The 22480-nt window shown below is 37.9% G+C and overlaps 1 protein-coding gene across 7 annotated transcripts in view; it reads left to right on the plus strand.

Annotated features, from left to right (window-relative positions):
* GPC5 (glypican 5) overlaps nucleotides 1-22480 on the plus strand; it is a 1584132-nt gene that overhangs the window by 623007 nt on the left and 938645 nt on the right. The window contains exon 7 of one of the 7 annotated variants that reach the window (XM_024999872.2): nucleotides 10503-10721. Coding sequence (XP_024855640.1) covers nucleotides 10503-10514 — 12 coding nt within the window. The 3' untranslated portion in view covers nucleotides 10515-10721. 7 annotated transcript variants of the gene reach the window in all.

A 22480-nucleotide genomic window follows, 5' to 3' on the forward strand; every position in this document is an offset into this window, starting at 1 on the left:
GATGAATTACAGGGTATCATTATCTCAAATCCAGCAAGGCTAAATTATACATTAAATAGATGTATTAAAAAGTTTGTTTCAATCGGTTAGGTATTTAATTTTGAATTCAATAGTGCACATCAAATCTGTATTTTGTTACTTTTTTACTATAATTCAATTCCCTCCTTTCCTTGGTTATTAGACATGTAGGGGAAAAGAGAGAGAAACAACAGCTATCTTTCACATTTACTGTGAACAGTAAAGCAATAAGTCATGAGCAGTCTTGATCCGTATTGATGAAATGTTACACCTCAGAATTCAGGTAATACGACCAAAGAAGGAGAGAAAATTAAAATCACCAAATCTGATTTGTGAGAAGATTAAAAACAAGCCTCTCATAATCTCTTACTGGTACCAGAAGTGGATTATAAAATTAAAACACTCTTCTGCCAACTCACTAGGAGTTTCTTGAGGTATATAACATTAACATCTTTAAAATATTGAACAACAAATTGATAATTTAGCTGATCCTTTTTTTTGAACACATGCTTCTGAGGATTGCCTTAATATAAACATAGTTTTGACTTCATTTTCTCAAATGTTTGATATATCTTACTCCCTTAAAAATAACAGTACAGCTGGCCATGTAAATATGACTGCTTACCTAAAAATGTATATATGTTTGTACACAGTCAAGGGGTCATGGTTTAAAAGTTGCTATTCAAAAGAACAGTGTCACAAATTTAGCAGAAGCAGGGCAAAGGCTAATAGAGTTTTGCCAAAAGAAAGCACTGGTCATAGTAAACACCCTCTTCCAACAGCACAAGAGACAGCTCTACACATGGACATCACCAGATGGTCAACACCAAAATCAGATTGATTATATTCTTTGCAGCCAAAGATGGAGAAGCTCTACACAGCAAAAATGAGACCAGGAGCTGACTATGGCTCCGATCATGAACTCCTTCTTGCCAAATTCAGACTTAAATTGAAGAAAGTAGGGAAAACCACTAGACCATTCAGGTATGACCTAAATCAAATCCCTTACGATTATACAGTGGAAGTGACAAATAGATTCAAGGGATTAGATTTGATAGACAGAGTGTCTGAATGCCTGAAGAACTATGGACAGAGGTTCGTGACATTGTACAGGAGACAGTGATCAAGACCATCCACACACAAAAAAAGAAATGCAAAAATGCAAAATGGTTGTCTGAGGAGGCCTTACAAATAGCTGAGAAAATAAGAGAAGCTAAAGGCAAAAGGAGAAAAGGAAAGACATATCCATTTGAATGCAGAGTTACAAATAGCAAGGAGAGAAAAGAAAGCCTTCCTCAGGGATCAGTGCAAAGAAATTGAGAAAAACAATAGAATGGGAAAGACTAGAGATCTCTACAAGAAAATTAGAGATACCAAGCCAACGTCTGCTGAATCATCGAAAAAGCAAGGGAGTTCCAGAAAAACATCTACTTCTGCTTTATTGACTATGCCAAAGCCTTTGACCATGTGGATCACAATAAACTGTGGAAAATTCTGAGAGATGGGAATACCAGACCACCTGACCTGCCTCTTGAGAAACCTATATGTAGGTCAGGAAGCAACAGTTAGAACTAGACGTGGATCAACAGACTGGTTCCAAATAGGAAAAGGAGTACGTCAAGGCTGTATATTGTCACCCTGGTTATTTAACTTATATGTAGAGTACATCATGAGAAATGCTGGGCTGGATGAAGCACAAGCTGGAATCAGGATTGCTGGGAGAAATATCAGTCACCTCAGATATGCAGATGACAGCACTCCTATGGCAGAAAGTGAAGAGGAACTCAAAAGCCTCTTGATGAAAGTGAAAGTGGAGAGTGACAAAGTTGGCTTAAAGCTCAATATTCAAAAAACCAAGATCATGGCATCCAGTCCCATCACTTCATGGCAAATAGATGGGGAAAGAATGGAAACAATGACAGCCTTTATTTTGGGGGCTCCAAAATCACTGAAGATGGTGACTATAGCTATGAAATTAAAAGATGCTTGCTTCTTGAAAGAAAATTATGACCGACCTTGATAGCATATTAAAATGCAGAGACATTACTTTGCTGACAAAGATCCATATAGTCAAAGCTATGGTTTTTCCAGTAGTAACGTATGGATGTGAGAGTTGGACCATAAAGGAAGGTGAGTGCCAAAGAATTGATGCTTTTGAACTGTGGTGTTGAAGAACACTCTTGAGAGTCCCTTGGACTGCAAGGCGATCAAGCCAGTCCTAAAGGAAATCAATCGTACCTGCATATTCATTGGAGTGACTGATGCTGAACCTGAAGCTCCAATACTTTGGCTACCTGAGGGAAACTGACTCATTAAAAAAGACGCTGATGCTGGGAAAGATTGAAGGCAGAAGGAGAAGGGGACGACAGAAGATGAGGTGGTTGAATGGCATCACCGACTCAATGGACATGAGTTTGAGCAAGCTCCGGGAGTTGGTGATGGACAGGGTTGCCTGACATGGGCAGTCCGTGGGGTCTGCCAAAGAGTCGGACAGAACTGAGTGACTGAACTGACTGACTGATGGAAAATGTGCAAACACTTTTGAATGATATTCTCTCTTCTTTGTATTCAAAATAATGGCATATTCTATAGTAATCATCAGAACCAAAATTGGAAAGAATGCCAAAATAATTTAAGTGGGCAAATGATAACTAAATATATAGAATTGTTGCAAGTATACATTTGTGCTAGTTTTTGCCTTCTAAATTGATTTCTGTGAAATGTAACAATGTTTCCTAAGGAAACCCTAGTTGGTTCATTTGGAAAAGTTGTCCTGTGATAAGCAATTAGCACTCTCTAAGGTTAAGAAATTGGGTGTTTTTTTAAAAGTAAAAAGATATTGATTTCCATTTGACTTGAAGAGTTCTTGAAACTCTATTTGTCTAGCACAAGAGTGTGTTGCTGCTTATTTTTGTCTTCCACCAGACTATGATTTCTCCCCTACTGCAGATTCATAGCCAAGTAAGCTCTTGATTTTGTGCCAAATGTAGTGAGAAGCATGTTCCTCTAGTTACTTATAAAGAGAGCTTCCTTGATCTAGAAAGTTATTACTATCAAAGATTCCTGCATTTCCAGCGGGCTTTATACCACTTCAGATTGTAAAAACTAAGAGACTGACACACACAGAGACACATTCTCACACACATACACACACACTCACAAAGGTAGTAGACAACCTCCTTTAATTAATTCATGAGTGTAATATAGGCTGTCAAATGATTACTTTGACTTACTTTGCATGATCTGCTCATTTGTTAACTGACTGGTTTCATCACAAAGGGCTTCCATGATAGCTCAGTTGGTAAAGAATCTGCTTGCAATGCAGGAGGCACCAGTTTGATTCCTGGGTTGGGAAGATCTGTTGTAAAAGGGATAGGCTACACACTCCAATATTCTGGCCTGGAGAATTCCATGAACTGTTTAGTCCGTGGGGTTGCTAACAGTCATACACGACTGAGTGACTTTCACTTTCACTTCATCACACAAAACATTAAAAAAATATATTTATTTATTTATTTATTTATGACTGTGCTGGGTCCTCATCACTGTGTGGTCTTTTCTCTAGTTTGTGGAGAGCAGGGGCCACTTCCCAGTTGTGGCGCATGCAATGTCCTCTGTCCCTGTGGAGCATGGACTCTAGGGTATGCAAGCTTCAGTAGCTGTGGCATGTGGGCTTGGCAGTTGTGTCTTCAGGGCTTCAGAGCACAGCCCAACTGTTCTGGCTTAGTTGTTCAGTGACATATGGGATCTTCCCGGATCTGGCAGGATTGATTGCTTTGACAGGCAGATTCTTCACCACTGAGGCACCAGGAAAGCCCTCACACAGAACATTTGTATGTTATCATAGCATGCAGAGTTTGAGATATTATGAATTGTATTTCAATAAAATGCATTTAAACATAGTGTTTAATCAAGTATTAATACTTGAATTTGTCTTGATTTCTTTTGACATATTTAATGTGATAAAAGAAATTTGTTTTTATGCTGACATGCAATTTTATGCCATGTATGGACTATTAAGCCATAAATGTTCATCACTACAACATGTAGTGTTTCATGCCAGAGAAACTGTGAAAGTGAAAGTGAAAGTAAAGTCACTCAGTCCTGTCCGACTCTTAGCGACCCCGAGGACTGTAGCCCGCTAGGCTCCTCCGTCCATGGGATTCTCCACGCAAGAATACTGGAGTGGGTTGCCATTTCCTTCTCCAGGGGATCTTCCTGACCCAGGGATAAACCCACATCTCCCGCATTGCAGGCAGACGCTTTAACCTAGTCTACTCTGGATATCCATATACTCAGAGTAGATGTTTTTTTTTTTTGGTCATGCCTAAGGATCTTAGTTGCCTGACCAGTGATCTAGCCCATGCCCCTCTGCATTGGATGGGCAGAATCTTAACCACTGGACTACCAGGGAAGTCCCTATGATAGGTTTTTATTTATTTATGTACTTTATAATTTGCAGATTAACATACCTATTTTAAAGAGAAAAGGAAATATTCACTGACACTATACTTTTTCACCATGTCATCACTTGCTTTCTAACTGGTAAAGATAAAATACTTAAATTTTCTGTAATAAGAGGGAGTAATTTTTTAATGGTTATTTTCACTGTTCTTTTAAACTAATATATATGGTTTAAAATTCAAATGATACTAACATGCTTATAAAATAGTATTCTTATTTTTCAACAATATTGTCTCTTTTTCATGTATATGCTTCAACAATGTAAAGCTGTTTTTCATACAGATAGCTATGTTTCATATGTTATAGTTCTTCAGTTGCTAAATTGTGTTCAACTCTGCAAACTCATGAACAGTAGCACACAAGCTCCTCTGTCCCCCTCTAGCTCCTGGAATTTGCTCAAATTCGTGTCTGTAGAGTCAGTGGTGCAATCTACACATCTAATCCTCTGCCACCTCGTTCTCCTTTTACCTTCAGTCTTTCCCAGCATCACAGTCTTTTCCAATGAGTTGGCTCTTTGCATCAGGTGGCCAAAGTGTTGGAGCTTTACCTTTAGCATCAGTTCTTCCAGTGAATATTCAAGGTTGATTTCCTTTAGGATTGATTGGTTTAGTCTCCTTGCAGTCCAAGGGACTCTCAAGAGTCTTTCTTCAGCACCACAATTCAAAAGCATCAATTCTTCAGCACTCAGCCTTCTTTCTGATCCAGTTTTCACATCCATACATGACTATGGAAAATAGTCAAAGTATATACTAACTTTTATAAACCTTCTCTTATTTACTTATTTTTGAAAATATCGACTGACTTTCTACTGGGGCAGTGAAGAATTAGCTCTTCGGTATTCTACTTTTCTCCTCTTTAATAAAATAATTTAATGCTGTTAATTTCCTTCTTGGTGTGACTTTGGCTTCATTCTACACATTTTGATGTCTTTTTGTATTATTTTCAATTTGTGTGTGTGTGTTTTCCTTATAATTATTTTTTTTTAGAAATAGTTTGTTTTCAAATATTGGAGATGTTCTAGTAATCTCTCTGCAATTAATTTTAAATTTCTTATAGTCATGCAACACATTCTATATGATATCAATCCTTTAAGTTGAGCAGATAACCCTGCATCTGATCCATCTTGATGACTGCTGTACTTGTTCCTGCAAATTACATGTATTCTGCTGTCCTCAGGAGGAATGTTCTATAAATATCTATGAGGCCAAGTTTTTTTATATCTTCTTAAACAATTTTCTATGTTTTCTATCAATGAATGAGAAAAGAAATGTTGAAGTCTCCAATTATAGTTGTGGTGTTGTCTTTTTTCCCCCCAGTCATTAGCTTTTGTTTTGTGCATTTTGAAGTTCAATAATTAGTTTATACTCACTTAGGATTGGTATGTGTTCTTGATGAATTTACCCTTTCATCATTATGAAGAGACTTTCCTTATCCCTTCTCATGGTCTGAAGAGCTGCCTCAGCTTTCTTTCGATTACATTTTCACTGATGTTTCACTATTGTTTATACTGGATTTAACTCTGTCTCTATAATAGACTTTGTATATTTTAAGCACTATATGGTTTGCCCTTTTTAAAATACATTTTGCCAATCTCTGCTTTTGAAGTAGCATTTTTTAACCATTAATTTTAATGTAATTATTGATATAGTTGAATTTTAAATTTAAAAAAAAATTGTTAGGAATAGGATTCTATTTGATTACATACTTCAGTTTTCTTCTGGCTTAAATTGTTTTCTAAGAAAGAAATCTTCATTAGTTCTTGTCTTTGTTTTTTATCATATAAACTGTTTTTTTTCTTCTGGTTGTTTACAAAACTCTTATTTTCTAACCAATTTTCAATAATTTGATTGTGATGTTCCTTAGTAAGGTGTTTTCACATTTATTTTGCTTGGAGGCCTGCTGAGTTTCTTGGATCTCTGAGTTTATAGTTTCCATCAAATTTGGACAGTTTATTGACATCACTTCTTCAAATATTTTTTATCCCCACTCTACTTCTCCCTCTGAAACTGCAATTTCCACACCTTGTACAGTTTTATATTGTCTCGGAGATCAATGTTCTTTTTATTTTATTTTTTTCTTTTTTGTCTCTGTGATTCCATTTGGATAGTTTCTCTTGCTATGCCTTCAAATCCACAGATATTTTCTTCTGTATCTAATATGGTTTTAATCTAGTGAATTATTTATATCAGATACTATTTTTATCTGTGAAAGTTTCATCTGATTACTTTTTTGTATATTCCATTTCTTGCCTAATTTTGTTCATGTTTTCCTTTAACTACTTGAATGATTCTATAGCAGCTATTTTGTTTCCTGTCTGTTGATAATATTATGTCTGTTGTTTGTGGTTTTGATTATACTGAATGATTTTCTCTTTATCAAAAGTCATACTTTCTTGCATCTTGGCATGTTTAGTAATTTTTATTTGATGCAGGTAATTGTATTTGATGCAATTGAGTGCTGAGTTGTCTTGTGCTTTTTTTATGGTTAGATTTTGTTTGGGAAGCAGTTCACTGCTTGATTTTCTTTACGCTTGTTTTTAAGCTTTGCTCTTTTGGGTCCTAAATAGCCTTTACCCTGAGGGCAATTTAGTTCAGCCACTAAGGTGACATTTCCAGGAACTCTACCATCATTCAATGAGAACACTCCTCTATGCAGGCCAGAATGTGAAGATTGCTCAGTTGACACTCCCCCAGCTATTCTTGCCCAGGTGGGTGAATTTCATCCTGTAAACATGCGCTTAGGATTCAGCAACTGAGTCAAGGGGATCCCTATATAGGTTTGTAGGGGTATTTCTCCTTGGAGTGCTCAACTTTCTGACCCCTCTCTACAAATTTCAGAAACCTCTACCTTCCCAAACTATCACCTCTGTCTCTTCAACTCATTAAGGTTATCATACTTCACTTGGGAAGTGCATTCCTGAACGACTTTCTCTAAGGTTCTTTCAGACAGATAGCCAAGCCAATCACAGGGTTAGTTTTCAGTTTGCCTTTTCTTAGAGATCAGAGTTCTGTATTGTATATTTTCTAAGTTTCAAATAATCATTTCATAGATGTTTTATTTATGTCAGAGGATAATTCCAGATCAACTTATTTATGGTCAGAAATTGAAATTCCCTTATATAATTTTATAAACATAGAGTACTTTATAGATGTCAGCAAATGTAACAGACAATGTATAGACATACCTACATAGATATAGAGGGGCTTCCCTGGTGGCTCAAATGGTAAAGAATCTGCCTGCAATGCAGGAGACCCAGGTTCGATCCCTGGGTCAGGAAGATGCCCTGGAGAAGGAATGGCTACCATTTTCCACTATTCTTACCTGGAGAATTCCATGGACAGAGGAGCCTGACAGTCTAAAGTCCACGACATCATAAAGAGTCAGACATGACTGAGTGACTAACATATATAGATATAGATAGGTCTATATGTATGTATTTAAAAGCATAGAATATTTACTCACCGTTTTCAGATATTTATCAAATACCACATTCTTGGTGAGGACTCACATAGACCTATTTGAGATTTCATCCTGTTTATTCTCTATCCTAACTGGCTGCTTTTAAAAATATCTCCATATTATTTATCACAATTTAACATACTGTGTATTATGCATATTTATTTTCTTTGTTTTCTACCTCTCTCCTCAAGTAATGTTAACCCACACAAATGTATAGCTTTTTGCTTAAATACTGTTATTTTCTCATATCACATGGAATAGTAAGTTATATATAGATTTTGAATAATTATTAGTTGATTAAATAAATAATGAACATCAAGATAAATCTTTCATCTAATGAGAAAAGAAGAAGTATGATTGGAGAACGATTAATTGCATTTTGCAACTGTATGAATTGTTTGTTGTGACTTGAGTTTTGTTATGAATTGAATTTTTCTCCCCTCCCTAGTTCATATGTTTAAGTCCCCAGTACTTCAGAATGAGACTATATTTGAATACAGAGCCTTCAAAAGAGGTAAATAAAGTAAAACAAAGTCATATGATAAGCCCTAATCCAGTATGACTAGCGTCCTTACAAAGAGGAGAGTAGGACAAAGATATATGCAGACAGAGAGGAGAGATCACAGGAGGGCACAGTGAGGAGGTGGCCGTCTATGAACTAAGGAGAGAGGCCTTGGAAGAAACCAAATTTGCTTATACCTTGATCTGAGGCAACTAACCTCCAGAACTCTGAGAAAATAAATTTCTTGTTGTTGAATGTACTCAGCCCGTGGTGTTGTGTCATGGATGCCTGAGCACATTAATGCAGCTTTGTAATACTTTATTTTTTTAAAGATATTAGAAACAAATATGCCAAAATGTTATTATTGATTTTCTGAAAAGATATCCATAGCTCTTTATTATATTTCCCTTTAACAGTTTTTTTATTTGCAATATATAGGTAAACTTTTGTCACCATAAAAATACATTTCAAAGCATATGTTCTCTTCCCTGGTGGCTCAGATGGTAAAGCGTCTGCCTGCAATGTGGGAGACCTGGGTTTGATCCCTGTGTTGGGAAGATCTCCTGGAGAAGGAAATAGCAACCCACTCTAGTATTCTTGCCTGGAGAATGCCACGGATGGAGGAGCCTGGTAGGCTACAGTCTATGGGGTCACAAAGAGTTGGAAACGACTGAGCAACTTCACTTTCACCTTCACTTTCATATATAAATGCATATATATATATATATGCATTTATATATGCAAATATATATATGTATTTATACATATATATATATATATATATATATATATGACAAATTCTAAGCAAAGATCTGAGCGACTAAACTGAACTGAAACAAAGATCTCCAATCATTAGAAGGCAGAATATGTGCAAAACATTGCCTTGTATCAGGATGTGATCCAGTAACTAGAAATTCCTTGCTTCTTTTCCCCTTGTCTACCTCTATTCAATAGATGGATTGGTCAATGAGTATAAATACATTAGTGTGTGATCAAAAATTTATAGCCATTAACATGTAAAAAAATAATTATGCAAAGTAAAACATATACCATTCCATATCTGTAATGTCTTAAACTTTCCTGAATGGAAAAGTAAATGTCAAGAATTGCCCCTTCCAAATAAATATAACAGAACATAAATCTACCATCATGTTTCTCATTTGAACTTTGTGAAATATTGAATTTTGATTTACATGTCTGAGCTTGTTATTTCTTAGTAGCTACTTTTGTTCCAAATCTGTCTGTGGGAAATAATGGTGCTCCCAGTCAGGGAGCAGTAGGAGATGATATAGTAACAGGACTTCCTGTTACGAGGTGTTTATCTTAGTTGTTACAATTGTGCTATTCTCCTATTGTGCATTTATTCTTCCCTCCATTCAGCCCAATCACTGAGGTTTTAATATCAGTTACTGTATTATTGCAGCCATGAAATTAAAAGACACTTACTCCTTGGAAGAAAAGTTGTGACCAACCTAGATAACATATTTAAAAGCAGAGACATTACTTTGCCAACAAAGGTCCATCTAGTCAGGGCCATGGTTTTTCCAGTGGTCATGTATGGATGTGAGAGTTGGACTGTGAAGAAGGCTGAGTGCCAAAGAATTGATGCCTTTGAACTGTGGTGTTGGAGAAGACTCTTGAGAGTCCCTTGGACTGCAAGGAGATCCAACCAGTCCATTCTAAAGGAGATCAGTCCTGGGTGTTCTTTGGAAGGACTGATGTTGAAGCTGAAACTCCAATACTATGACCACCTCATGAGAAGAGTTGACTCATTGGAAAAGACCCTGATGCTGGGAGGGATTGGGGGCAGGAGGAGAAGGGGACGACAGAGGTTGAGATGGCTGGATGGCATCACCGACTCGATGGACATGAGTCTGAGTGAACTCCAGGAGTTGGTGATGGACAGGGAGGCCTGGCGTGCTGCGATTCATGGGGTCGCAAAGAGTTGGACACGACTGAGTGACTGAACTGAACTGAACTGTATTATGCCATTCTAAAATATCATTTTGGCTCTTCCTTATAGATTCTCTTTATTCTCTGAGATTTTCTCTCTTTACAGATATCTTCATAATTGTTTATTGAAACCGACTTATTGTGGCTGCTTTAAAATTCTTGTCAGGACACTCAAAGCCGGTGCACTGGGACAACCCAAAAGGTTGGGATGTGGAAGGAGGTGGGAGAGGAGTTCGAGATAGAGGACACATGTACACCTGTGGCTGATTCATATCAATGTATGGCAAAAAGCACCACAATATTGTAAAGTAATTAGCCTCCAATTAAAATAAATATATTAATTAAAAAAATTCTTGCTAGATAATTCTGTCATTTGTGTCATTACTGTATAGGAATCTGTTAATTATTTTTTCCAATCACTTTGAGACTGTTCTAGATTTTGATACTGCAATAGAAACCTGGACTTTGGGACTTTTATACTATGTATATCTTACTTAAATGATCTTTCTAAAGTATGTCCCCTTTGAACTTTGTCAAGAGTAGTAAGTGCCTCTTCATTAAGGGAAGGTGCTGGTGGAAATACAGTTTTCCCTTTAAGCCTCCACTGTCTTCTGAGGGGTGATAGTGTTATAGAATGAATGTTTGTGTCCCCTCAGATTCCTATATTGAAGCCTTAACCTCAAATATGATGGCGTTTGGAGATAGTTTAGAACATTATTACCTTGAGATAAGGTAATGAGAGTGGTGTCTTCATGGTGGGATGACTGTCCTCATAAGAAGACACAGGAACAGCTTTCTCTCAGTCATGTGAGGACATCATGAAGAGGTTACCATTTGCAAGACAGAAGAGTGGCCTTACTGTAAACATAAATAAATCTGCCCACACCTTGGTCTTAGACATTCCAGCTTCAGGACTGTGAGAAAATACATTTCTGTTGTTTAAGCCATCCAGTCTTAGCAGATGGAGACAAAGGGGCTCCTTCTTACTTCAGTGTTAGGGATGGGAGTTCTGGATCTCATGAAGTTGCCAGTAATATCACCCTGGCTGAGATGGGAAGCCATGCCTTGCCTCTCTCTATGGCCTCCATAGTCATCAAGGGGGCCGGGTGGCTTCATTACTTCTGGACAGTAGTAAAAGTCCTGATTCTCCTAGACCTTTCCTAAATGACCCTGGAGCAAGGAGCTGGCATGTTAGTGCTAGGTCACTCACATCACATGGACACAACTTTCTGCAGAAGGAATTTATTACTTCAGGCTTTCATGGCTTTTTCTATAACACTGATGGCATCTTCAGTGGTATAGACTTCCAGACTTTCATGATCTTTTTGTTAGGTTTCTCTTCCATAGTGTTGACAGTCCTTTCCATGGAACACCATGTGTAATAAACCTTAAAGGTCTTTTGGACCCTATGATCTAGAGACTGAATTAGAGACATTGTATAAAGGGGAAATAGACCACTTTGAGGGCTTCCCAGATGGCACTAGTGGTAAAGAACCTGCCTGCCAATGCAGGAGATGTAAGAGGTGCAAGTTCAATCCCTGGGTCGGGAAAACCCCTGGAGGAGGGCATGGCAACTCACTCCAGTATTCTTGCCTGGAGAATCCCATGGACAGAGGAGCCTGGCAGACTACATACAGTCCATAGGGTCTCAAAGAGTCGGACACGACTGAAGCGACTTAGCATGCATGCATGCAGCCCACTTTGATGCTGCCAATGTTGAACACATGGGGTTCTGGGCATTGCATATCAAAGCTGGGCATATCAAAAGAGCATTTTCACAAAAGAGTAGAGTTAGCCTATTCCTTCCTGCCTTAAATCCTGATCCACCCTTCTCTCCCTTACTGATAAGCAACCTTTGTAGCATTTTTTCCAGAATAGGGAATTGTGTCTGCTTAAAGTCTGTTCAGGCAGATAACCTTTCTCCTCAATAATTTTCATAATGGTGTGTGGGAACTCACCTGCTGCTTTATGGTCAGCAGAAGCTGCTTTTCCTGTTATCTTGACATTTTTTTAAAAAGCCAAACCTCTTTCTAAAATTATCAAGCCATCTAATGCTGAAATTAAGTTCTCTGGCTTTAGATCCTTCAGCTTCTTATACTTTAAGTTGTCATGTAATAACTTCACTTTTTCTTAAATGATATTAGTCTATAGGTATTCCATTCTTCTAGCAATCCTGCACTCACATAAAAGATGCATTTTCAATATGATATAAAAAAAGTATTTCATGAAATGGGCAAGGTTTTCACCCTTGCTCGTGTAGCTGCCATAGTAACTTCATGAATTTCCTTTCCTTTCCTCATGAATGAAGGAAACAGCACAATGTTTTTTATGCTGTAGTCATTTATCTTGAAACTGTGGACAGCTGCAGTCTACATTACATATCAAGCAAATCAACTTTTTCTTGTAACGTTATGCCTTTTCTCTGCTTCTTGGGAGCATTTCCCACATAGCAGTGGCACTTTGTACAGGTCCCAGGGTGTTAGTCAAGGTTTATGGTATTGCCCTAAACATGATGAAAGATACTTGAGAACTACAGAAGATCACCTTTTACTGTGATATGCAATTTACTGGAGAGATGAACTGCACACATGGAGATGATGAATCTACATGGTGTGTTAAGTGGATCCTCACAACACTTGAGCTCAGCACCAGGGCAGTAAGAAGTTGCTGTAAAATTATGACATTAGTACAGTGTGTACTATAGTTGATTTCATGTAGTTAAGATTTAATACTACATCCTTATACTTGCTTATATTTCTCCAGACTGACTGATGCCATGTACAACCTGTTATGTTCATGTAAGTTTTAATAATTTTTTACTTTTTCTGATAGATTTGCATATATTATATGGTAGTAAAAGATAAAACAGACTAGGGGTCGCTAAGAGTCAGATACGACTGAGCAACTTCACTTTCACATTTCACTTTCATGCATTGGAGAAGGAAATGGCAACCCACTCCAGTGTTCTTGCCTGGAGAATCCCAGGGATGGGGGAGCCTGGTGGGCTGCCGTCTCTGGGGTCGCACAGAGTCAGACACGACTGAAGCGACTTAGCAGCAGCAGCAGCAGAATCCACATATATTTTATGCATTCATTACATATCTTTTTTCTTAAAAATTTCAACATTTCTAGATTATGTGGCTCAAGTATAAGTTTTTTTCAAGTTGTTGAAAATCTCCAAAATTTTTTTCAGATATATTCTTGAAAAAAATCCACATATAATTGGACCTGCACAGTTCAAACCTATGTTGTTCAAGAGCCAATGGTGGATAATTTAACATGTATATTTATCAAAGGATGAGGTCACCTAAGAGCTTCCCTGGTGGTGCAGTGATAAAGAATCTGCCTGCAGTGCAGGAGCTGAAGGAGCTGCAGGAGATGCAGGTTCAATTCCTGGGTTGGGAAGATCCCCTGGAGGAGGGCATGGCAACCCACTCCAGATTCTTGCCTAGAGAATCCCATGGACAGAGGAGCCTGGCTCATTGCTGTCCATAGTGTCGCAAAAAGTCGGACACAACTGAAGAGACGTAGGACGCACACGTGCACAGCTTATATATTTGATTTTACCTTCTTGGGTGTAGTATAGGTACACATGAATATGTTTGCATGTATACAGTCTAAGGCGAAATTTTTTTCAATCCTCCTTTTTCTTTTTTGCTAAACTTTATGTGACTATAACATCTGAACCTCTTATTAGGAGCACATATTCAGATAGATTATAACATGAAGATTGTTGCTTTGTGTTCTCAGTGGCTAATTGATTATGATCAGATTGGTTGTAAATGTCCATTAGAGGTTTTTCAGTCATAAAATGGAGTGATTACTGCAATACCTGTTTATGACCAATAGAATAGGTTTATCTGAAATCAATAATAGCCAAAGGAAAATCATGTAGATAAAAAGATAACAGTTTTGGACATTCTCTGGACTTTAAAGAAAATTAAAGAATAGAACTAGATTTTTTTCCCCTCTCTTTCTCTTCTTTGACTAGACCTCACTTGAAAGTGAAAATTGTATCCGATTCTGTGACCCCATGGACTATACAGTCCCTGGAATTCTCCAGGTCATAAGTATACCTATTTCCCAAAATACTGGAGTGGGTAGTCTTTCCCTTCTCCAGGGGATCTTCCCAACCCAGAGATGGAACCCAGGTTTCCTGCATTGCAGATGGATTCTTTACCAGCTGAGCTGAGCCACAAGAGGAGCCCAAGAATACTGGAGTGGGTAGCTTATCCCTACTCCAGGGCATCTCCCCAACCCAGGAATCAAACTGGCGTCTCCTGCATTGCAGGTGGATTCTTTACCAACTGAGCTATCAGGGAAGCCCTAGACCTCACTTCTCCAGGGACAATTTACCAGTTTGAATTGTGTGCATTTTCTACTTGCTGCTGTAACAATTTGCCACAAACTTGGTGGCTTAAGACAAAAACTATATTATCTTACAGTTCTGTAGATCAGGAAGTTCAACATGAGCACTACTGAGTTAAAATCGAGGTGTTGACAAGGCTGTGTTTCTTTCTGGAAGCTCTATGAGAGAATTCATGTCTTGCATTTTCCAGATTCTCCGGGCCACCCATGTTCCTTTTGTCTTGGTTTTCTTTCTCCATCTCCACCACCAGTGATTTTGCAACTCTAAAATTTAGGTCATCCCATGACTGATGTTCTTTTATTTAATTTCTTTTTCTTTTTTTTATTTTTAATTGGAGGATAATTGCTTTACAATGTTGTGTTGGTTTCTGCCTTACAACAATGTGAATCAGACATTAGTATACCTATTTGCAGGGCACAAATAGAAATGCAGAGAACAGACTTGTAGACAGTGGGGGAAGGAGAGGGTAGGAAGCATTGAGAGAGTAGCACTGAAACATATACATTACCATATGTGAAATAGGTAGCAAGAGGCAAGTTGCTATATGACACAGGGAGCTCAACCCGGTGCTCTGTGACCACCTAAAGGGATGGGATGGGGTGGGGGTGAGAGGGAGATTTAAGAGAGAGGGGACATATGTATGCATGCATGCTAATTTGCCTCAGTGGTATCCAACTCGTGAACTTATGGACTGGAGCCTGCCAGGCTCCTCTGTCCATGGGATTCTCCAGGCAAGAATACTAGAGTGGGTTGCCATGCCCTCCTCCAAGGGATCTTTCACACCCTGGGACTGAACCCGAATCTCTTATGTCTCCTGCATTGGCATGTGGGTTCTTTACGAGTAGCAACATCTGGGAAGCCCCTAGTTTGAGGTTGCTGCTGCTGCTAAGTCACTTCAGTTGTGTCCGACTCTGTGTGACCCCATAGACAGCAGCCCACCAGGCTCCCCCGTCCCTGGGATTCTCCAGGCAAGAACACTGGAGTGGGTTGCCATTTCCTTCTCCAATGCATGAAAGGGAAAAGTGAAAGTGAAGTCACTCAGTTGTGTCTGACTCTCAGCGACCCCATGGACTTCAGCCCACCAGGCTTCTCTGTCCATGGGATTTTCCAGGCAAGAGTACAGGAGTGGGGTGCCATTGCCTTCTCAGGGTTTGAGGTTAAACCTATCTAAATATGTTCTTGCTTTCTTTGCTTATAAGTACCTCAGAGACAGAAACTATCTTATTCACTTGTCTAGCCATAGGCTTGCAAGCATATCATGGATTCTAATAATTATGTGTTTAATAAGTGAAAGCAACTTTTAAAATATTTGAAGAAATGTTTTGATATCAACAACTAAATAATAGAGTATTCCAGCCTGTAATTTTTCTAAAAAATAAAGCAGCAGTTAATTTGTATCTTTTAATTTCCACCACTTTTTAAAATACAACTACTAGAATGTTCAAAATCAGAAAGCTCCAAATATGAAATAATAAATTTAAGAGGCCCATGAATTCCTGTGGGTGTAGGATAATCATTTAATTATTAGCTTTTGTCCATTTATAGAATGTTGTAAAATATGCCCTTTATATAAATAGGGCAAATGAGGTCTTAAAAAATAAATATATGACAATAGTGAGTAATCAGATAGCACTCATTGTTTGTTGCATTACAGAATAAATTAAGAAAGAGAAATGCTCTTGTAGTTGTTTCAATTAATTTTTAATTTAGTGCCTATTTTTTTCAGAGAGTAGCAATATACTTTCATAAGATACTATTCTGCAAACTCATAGAATGTTAATATTATACTCAATGAAATATTTAACTTATGTTTCACTTAACTTAGATTCTCCTAGCAGTGTCCATATTATTTGGCAACCAATAGCATCTCAGAATTGTACTTGAGTAAACAAAGGGAGAAGGCAATGGCACCCCACTCCAGTACTCTTGCCTGGAAAATCCCATGGACGGAGAAGTCTGGTGGGCTGCAGTCCATGGGGTAGTGAAGAGTTGCACACAACTGAGTGACTTCCCTTTCACTTTTCACTTTCATGCGTTGGAGAAGGAAATGGCAACCCACTCCAGTGTTCTTGCCTGGAGAATCCCAGGGACGGCAGAGCCTGGTGGGCTGCTGTCTCTGGGGTCGCACAGAGTCAGACACGACTGAAGCGACTTAGCAGCAGCCGCAGCAAACAAAGGGATGACAGTGTTTCTAAGTGTTTGTACCTTGGGAGGAAAAATTATATATCCACGTTCCTTTTTCAATTTCTTCTATTTGCTCAGATACTTCTAAGATGGATCTGAGGTCTCTTTTTGATGCCACCTCAAATAAAATTACATCCTAAATGACCAGAAGAAACCATAAAACAAAATAGAAGATAAGATTAAGCATCCTAAGAATATTTTCCAAATAAAAATTTTATTCATTTTATATATAATTTTCTTCATCTGTCAAGGAAAAACAATGCTATACATATAAAATTGTTTTAAGGAAAAGCAGTGGCAAATATGTGTTCACTAGGAGTGCATAAAATACTTAATGTGAGTGTATTATACAAACTTGAACATTTTATACCAGAAAGTTGCCTCGTTTTTAATCCCTAGCAGTTGAGAACTGTGTATGTTTTAATATGATTTGGGGGTTATTTAGCCATTATTGGGGTTTCATGCTTGCTATGTCTCTGACATCTTGATTGAATCATAGATCTCTTTGTCCTAACAATGTGCCTTTTTGGAGAATACACGCAGAGCAAATTGCAAGTTTATTTAGTGAAGGAGAGAAGGACACACACTTCACAGAAGCATGTTGGTCGTAGAGAGTAGAAGAGTCAGCATCTTTCTCAGCTTTTGTGGTACCCAGACCATTTAGCAAAGAGGTGAAAGGTGACAGCTGGTGATGCACATGAAAACCGGGGTCTTGACAGATGTGGAAGAGCTCATTTTGTGCATGCCACATTCCTTTTCACCTTGGCCTTTTGGTACTGTTAGGAATAATTTATGCATACAATCTCCGTGCTTAATGCCTTTATTTAAGAGAAGGATTAAATACTGGACACTCCTGGAATTAGCATTGCTGAGACTCCATCTGCATCTGGGCAAAAATGAGTAAAAATGCTCTACTTGACCTTCATACTGTAGATCTGTCTCTGGATTGCCAAAGTACTAGAACAGCCATTTTCAGGCTGTAGCTATTTGGGGCCCATTATTCTGATGAAATTGAAATGAGTAAGCTGGTCTGCTTTGTGACCTGGACACTTAGAACTGTCTCCAGGGCCCCTCGGTTCTGTGCTGGTGAATTTAGGCATCAAAAGCCTTCCCTTCAGCCTGCCACCAACAAAGGAACAAACGCTTTCAACTTTACACAAGAAAGGCATAGATTTTGCGTAAAAGTATCCTTAAGAAAACCATTGAGTAGGTTATAAGTTAAGAGTAAATGCCTACATTTCTATATTAAAATCAGAAAAATACACAGGATACAGCCCTTAGCAGAATCATCAGTCCCTAATGAATGCTTTCAGTCTTCTCATGTCCAACCCTTCGTTCCACTTAGTCTGTTACTTAGCACAATTTATAGCTTATTCTGAAGTTGTCAGGTATTGACCAGTGATGGCAGAACTGGTTTACTGCTCCCTACTTCAAAACCTGCTATGTATCTCATCTCCTCAAATCATTTTCGTCAATCTTGGGCTTATAGCCTTCACTTTACATGAACTCTTTGACGAGTTTTCCAAGACACATATATAATATTTACTTAGAAAACAGAGTTGAATCACTTATTGACAAGAATGGTCAGGCACTTTGTGAAGTGTTTTTAAAATTGATTTAATTCCCACATTCATCCTGTGAAGTGACATAATTATACCCATCTTACAGGTGAAAAAAATGGCTTAATAAAGTGAAATGATTACCCAAGATCATATAACGGCAGAGCCAGAATTTAAGTCTATATATGTCTGACTCCAAAGCCCATACTCATAAGCATCGAGTTATAGCGCCTAAAAATTAATGAATCACTATTTTTAGCTTGAAAGAGAGTTTCTTTCCTTCTTTGATTGTTTTCTTCTCTTTGATTTTGTGGCACACTCCTGTGAACCCATCTGTTTACATTCATATTAACCCTTAGACATCTTATAGATAAACTCATATTAATTTAATGTATTTTCTTTTTTTTTGGTTTTTAAACACCAGTTTCAGTGCTGTTTCATCTGGGTTCATAGATAAGCCTTGATGATTTCTAATTCTCTGTCCTGTGGCCATTTATTTCTAATCAGAATATGGTTTCCAATCACAGCAACTGTTGCTCCATCATCCAGCTCTCTCTCACTTCATCTCCCAAGACACTTGCCCCCATTAAGGTTTTAAACTGTAAAATTAACTGACTAGTGTACTTCCCCCTTTTATGATCTAACATAAATTTCCTTAAAATGTAAAGTTATTTTCATTCTTAATATTATTTGAAACTTCAGTGGCATACAATATTGTCATGACGCCCACCCCCCCTGCTTTTTAGGGCAGAATTTATTAAAATTCTTGCTTAGGGTAAAACATTTATTTTATTATCATCCCCAAATAGGTATTTATCTATGTGTGTACTTCCCAGATAAAAACCATGTAGGAATATTTCAAATGGCCAAATGCTTACTTATCAGTGTTTTTTTTTCTTGCTCCTCTTAACTCAGATGATTTAATCTGCTATAACCTACATAAATCATACATCTATTACATTTGAAAAGAACTTAATAACTTTACATATTTTATGGCTATGGGTATAAAAATTATAATTATGAGCATTAACATTTCATTTTCATAAAGCAGCTGCCAGTTGATGATCCCTTAGGATTTTATTAAATTTGTGAATAGAGTTGAAAGTCATCATGCTTACTCAGATCTATTCCCTGTCATCATACATCAGAACCCACTCTTTCTAAAATGAAACCATTAGTGCCAAATGTATTTGGGAACAAATCTCCAGCCTGTCCTATGGTACTGTCCTCACTTATCATAACTTTGCCTCCTTTTAAGTTCTTAAGTTCAGTCGCTCAGTCGTGTCCAACTCTTTGCGACCCCATGAATCGCAGCACACCAGGCCTCCCTGTCCATCACCAACTCCTGGGGTTTACTCAGACTCACATCCATCGAGTCAGTGATGCCATCCAGCCATCTCATCCTCTGTCATCTCCTTCTCCTCCTGCCTCCAATCCCTCCCAGCATCAGAGTCTTTTCCAATGAGTCAACTCTTCACATGAGGTGGCCAAAGTACTAGAGTTTCAGCTTTAGCAGCATTCCTTCCAAAGAAATCCCAGGGCTGATCTCCTTCAGACTGGACTGGTTGGATCTCCTTGCAGTCCAAGGGACTCTCAAGAGTCTTCTCCAACACTGGTTCCTTTTATTCCAGAAGCCCCCGTGTGGCCAGAATATGGCCATTCTTCACTCTGTTATTTATTGTATGTGCTTTGTGTTATGTTTGATTTTTAAATTAATGCTAATTAAGATTCATAACAGTTTATTCTTTTCATATTTTCCCCAAGATGACGTTGGGGCCAAGAACAAAATCCAGGATAAAAGGGCTTCTAAAAGTGATTTTTTCTCTCATTCTCCACTGTCAATGCTTCATCCCCCACCCAAACATTACTGTTGACACAGAGAAAAATGACAAAGTTCAAAAGGGGAAAATTAGCCACCTAAAAGTTTTGTTGTTATCTTTCCTTTCCTTGCTCATGCCCAGGTAGAGAAGGTCCAAGCCATAGTCTGGAGCTCATAGGCAGATGAAGTGACAATGCTCATAGGCATTGTCACAGAATTCCACACTTGGAAGTAGCCAGTGAAGCTAATCTGGGGCTGGTTTGCTGCAGGTCAGGTAATCTAACTTAGATGGAAATCAGGAGCTTCAGTTATTGGACCCGTTGTATCAATACACGCTGATTGTGTATGCAGAGAAAGAGGGTCTCTTATACCCCTTCTTCTGTCTGTGGGGCCCTTCCATCTTCTTCTGTGTAGCATATATGTGCCTATCATATTGTTTGATTTTTATTTATTATTATAGATAATTATCTATTTTTATAAAACCAAAGTTCCATAAGATGTTTGGTATTTCAGCTAATGTGTAGCTAAGTCAGCCTTTGTTAAAACCTTAGGCAGTATATATGTTTATGTTTACCTGTCTAGTTATCTACATATGTATATTTGCATACACACAGCAAGCATGTTGTCTGTATGTGCATATATACATTTGTACATGCAGCATTGAAAGAGCTACACCCAGTCAGTTTCTGTGAATTTCTTTGGTGGGGGCTGATGGAATCAAAATTGGTGCCCCCCATTTTTTTTAACAATGCAATAAAAATCTTAGTTCCCAGGTAGATTTGAATGATTCCAAATTGTAAACAATATTCTCACAGCACTTCTGAGCAGGAGGTGGGTGGAATCATAACAAAAATTGTTGCTTTTAGAGAAAGGCAAGAGGTACAAGGAAGAGAAATTTTCCCCATGTATCTGTCTTTCACTCTTAAAGAATTCTGAATCCTTGGTTTTCTCAAAAAGTGCATGTTATTGTGGAAACATTTTTATTCACATATTTTACTCATGTTTGTGCGAATATACAGTAATAATGCAGTTTCCATTTTCTTTATATATATATATTTTTTATGTGTTTGCACATTGTGACAATATATGTATTAGATAGTTAAAACCTAAGTCCAGAACCAGACTGATTGGCTTTTTAAAAAATGTAAACTCTTTGAGCAAAGTGAAGTTCTTAATATTTTCTCTGAGGTAAACAGAAATACCATCTTAGAGGTATCTTGTGAAATAATGATTTTCTTCCTTCCTTTTTTCTTTAATTTAGCCAAGCATCAAGCCAAGTGGAAACTTAATTGATTAAATAATCATAGAAGCTACAGGTTTTGAATGCTATAGTGCAATGCAGCTAATGAGGTCCAACTATCTTACAAAATATTATTCTATCTTATAATTGAATTATACTAATACTTCACTTTCTATAAGCATTCCTGCTCTGCTGCTGCTGCTGCTAAGTCACTTCAGTCGTGTCTGACTCTGTGCGACCCCATAGACGGCAGCCCACCAGGCTCCCTGTCCCTGGGATTCTCCAGGCAAGAACACTGGAGTGGGTTGCCATTTCCTTCGCCAATGTATGAAAGTGAAAAGTGAAAGTGAAGTTGCTCAGTCGTGTCCAACTCCTAGCGACCCCATGGACTGCAGCCTACCATGCTCCTCCATCCATGGGATTTTCCAGGCAAGAGTACTAGAGTGGGTTGCCATTGCCCGCTCCGATTTCTGCTCTAAGGGTAACCAAAGCCAAACTTAATATCTAATGAGAATATATTGTCTTAAAAATGCTGACTTTTATCAGGACTAATGAAAAATTATTTTGGTGAAAGCTAATATAAATAGCATACATTACATGGATGGTTAGATTTATAGATTACAGTACTTTCAGAGCTGAAGTAGTAAAACTATCTCCATGACCCTAACCAATATTTCTTCTATTGAAATATTTCATAAATAAGTGACTAAATATTTCAATACCTAGGGGTTAAGTGATTTGTTTTGATTCTATGCGTATGTAGTAATTCTGACAGACTATTCTCAGTATTTTAAATCTTTTAAGTATTTATTTCTCTAACCATATAGTCTTCACAGCTGGTTCTAAGCATTTCAACAACTTGAGCGAATTGCCATGATTTTGCAATCATGAAGTGAATTAAATTGCAGAATAG

The sequence above is a fragment of the Bos taurus genome, chromosome 12 (genome assembly GCF_002263795.3).
Source record: "Bos taurus isolate L1 Dominette 01449 registration number 42190680 breed Hereford chromosome 12, ARS-UCD2.0, whole genome shotgun sequence".
NCBI lineage: Eukaryota > Metazoa > Chordata > Mammalia > Artiodactyla > Bovidae > Bos > Bos taurus.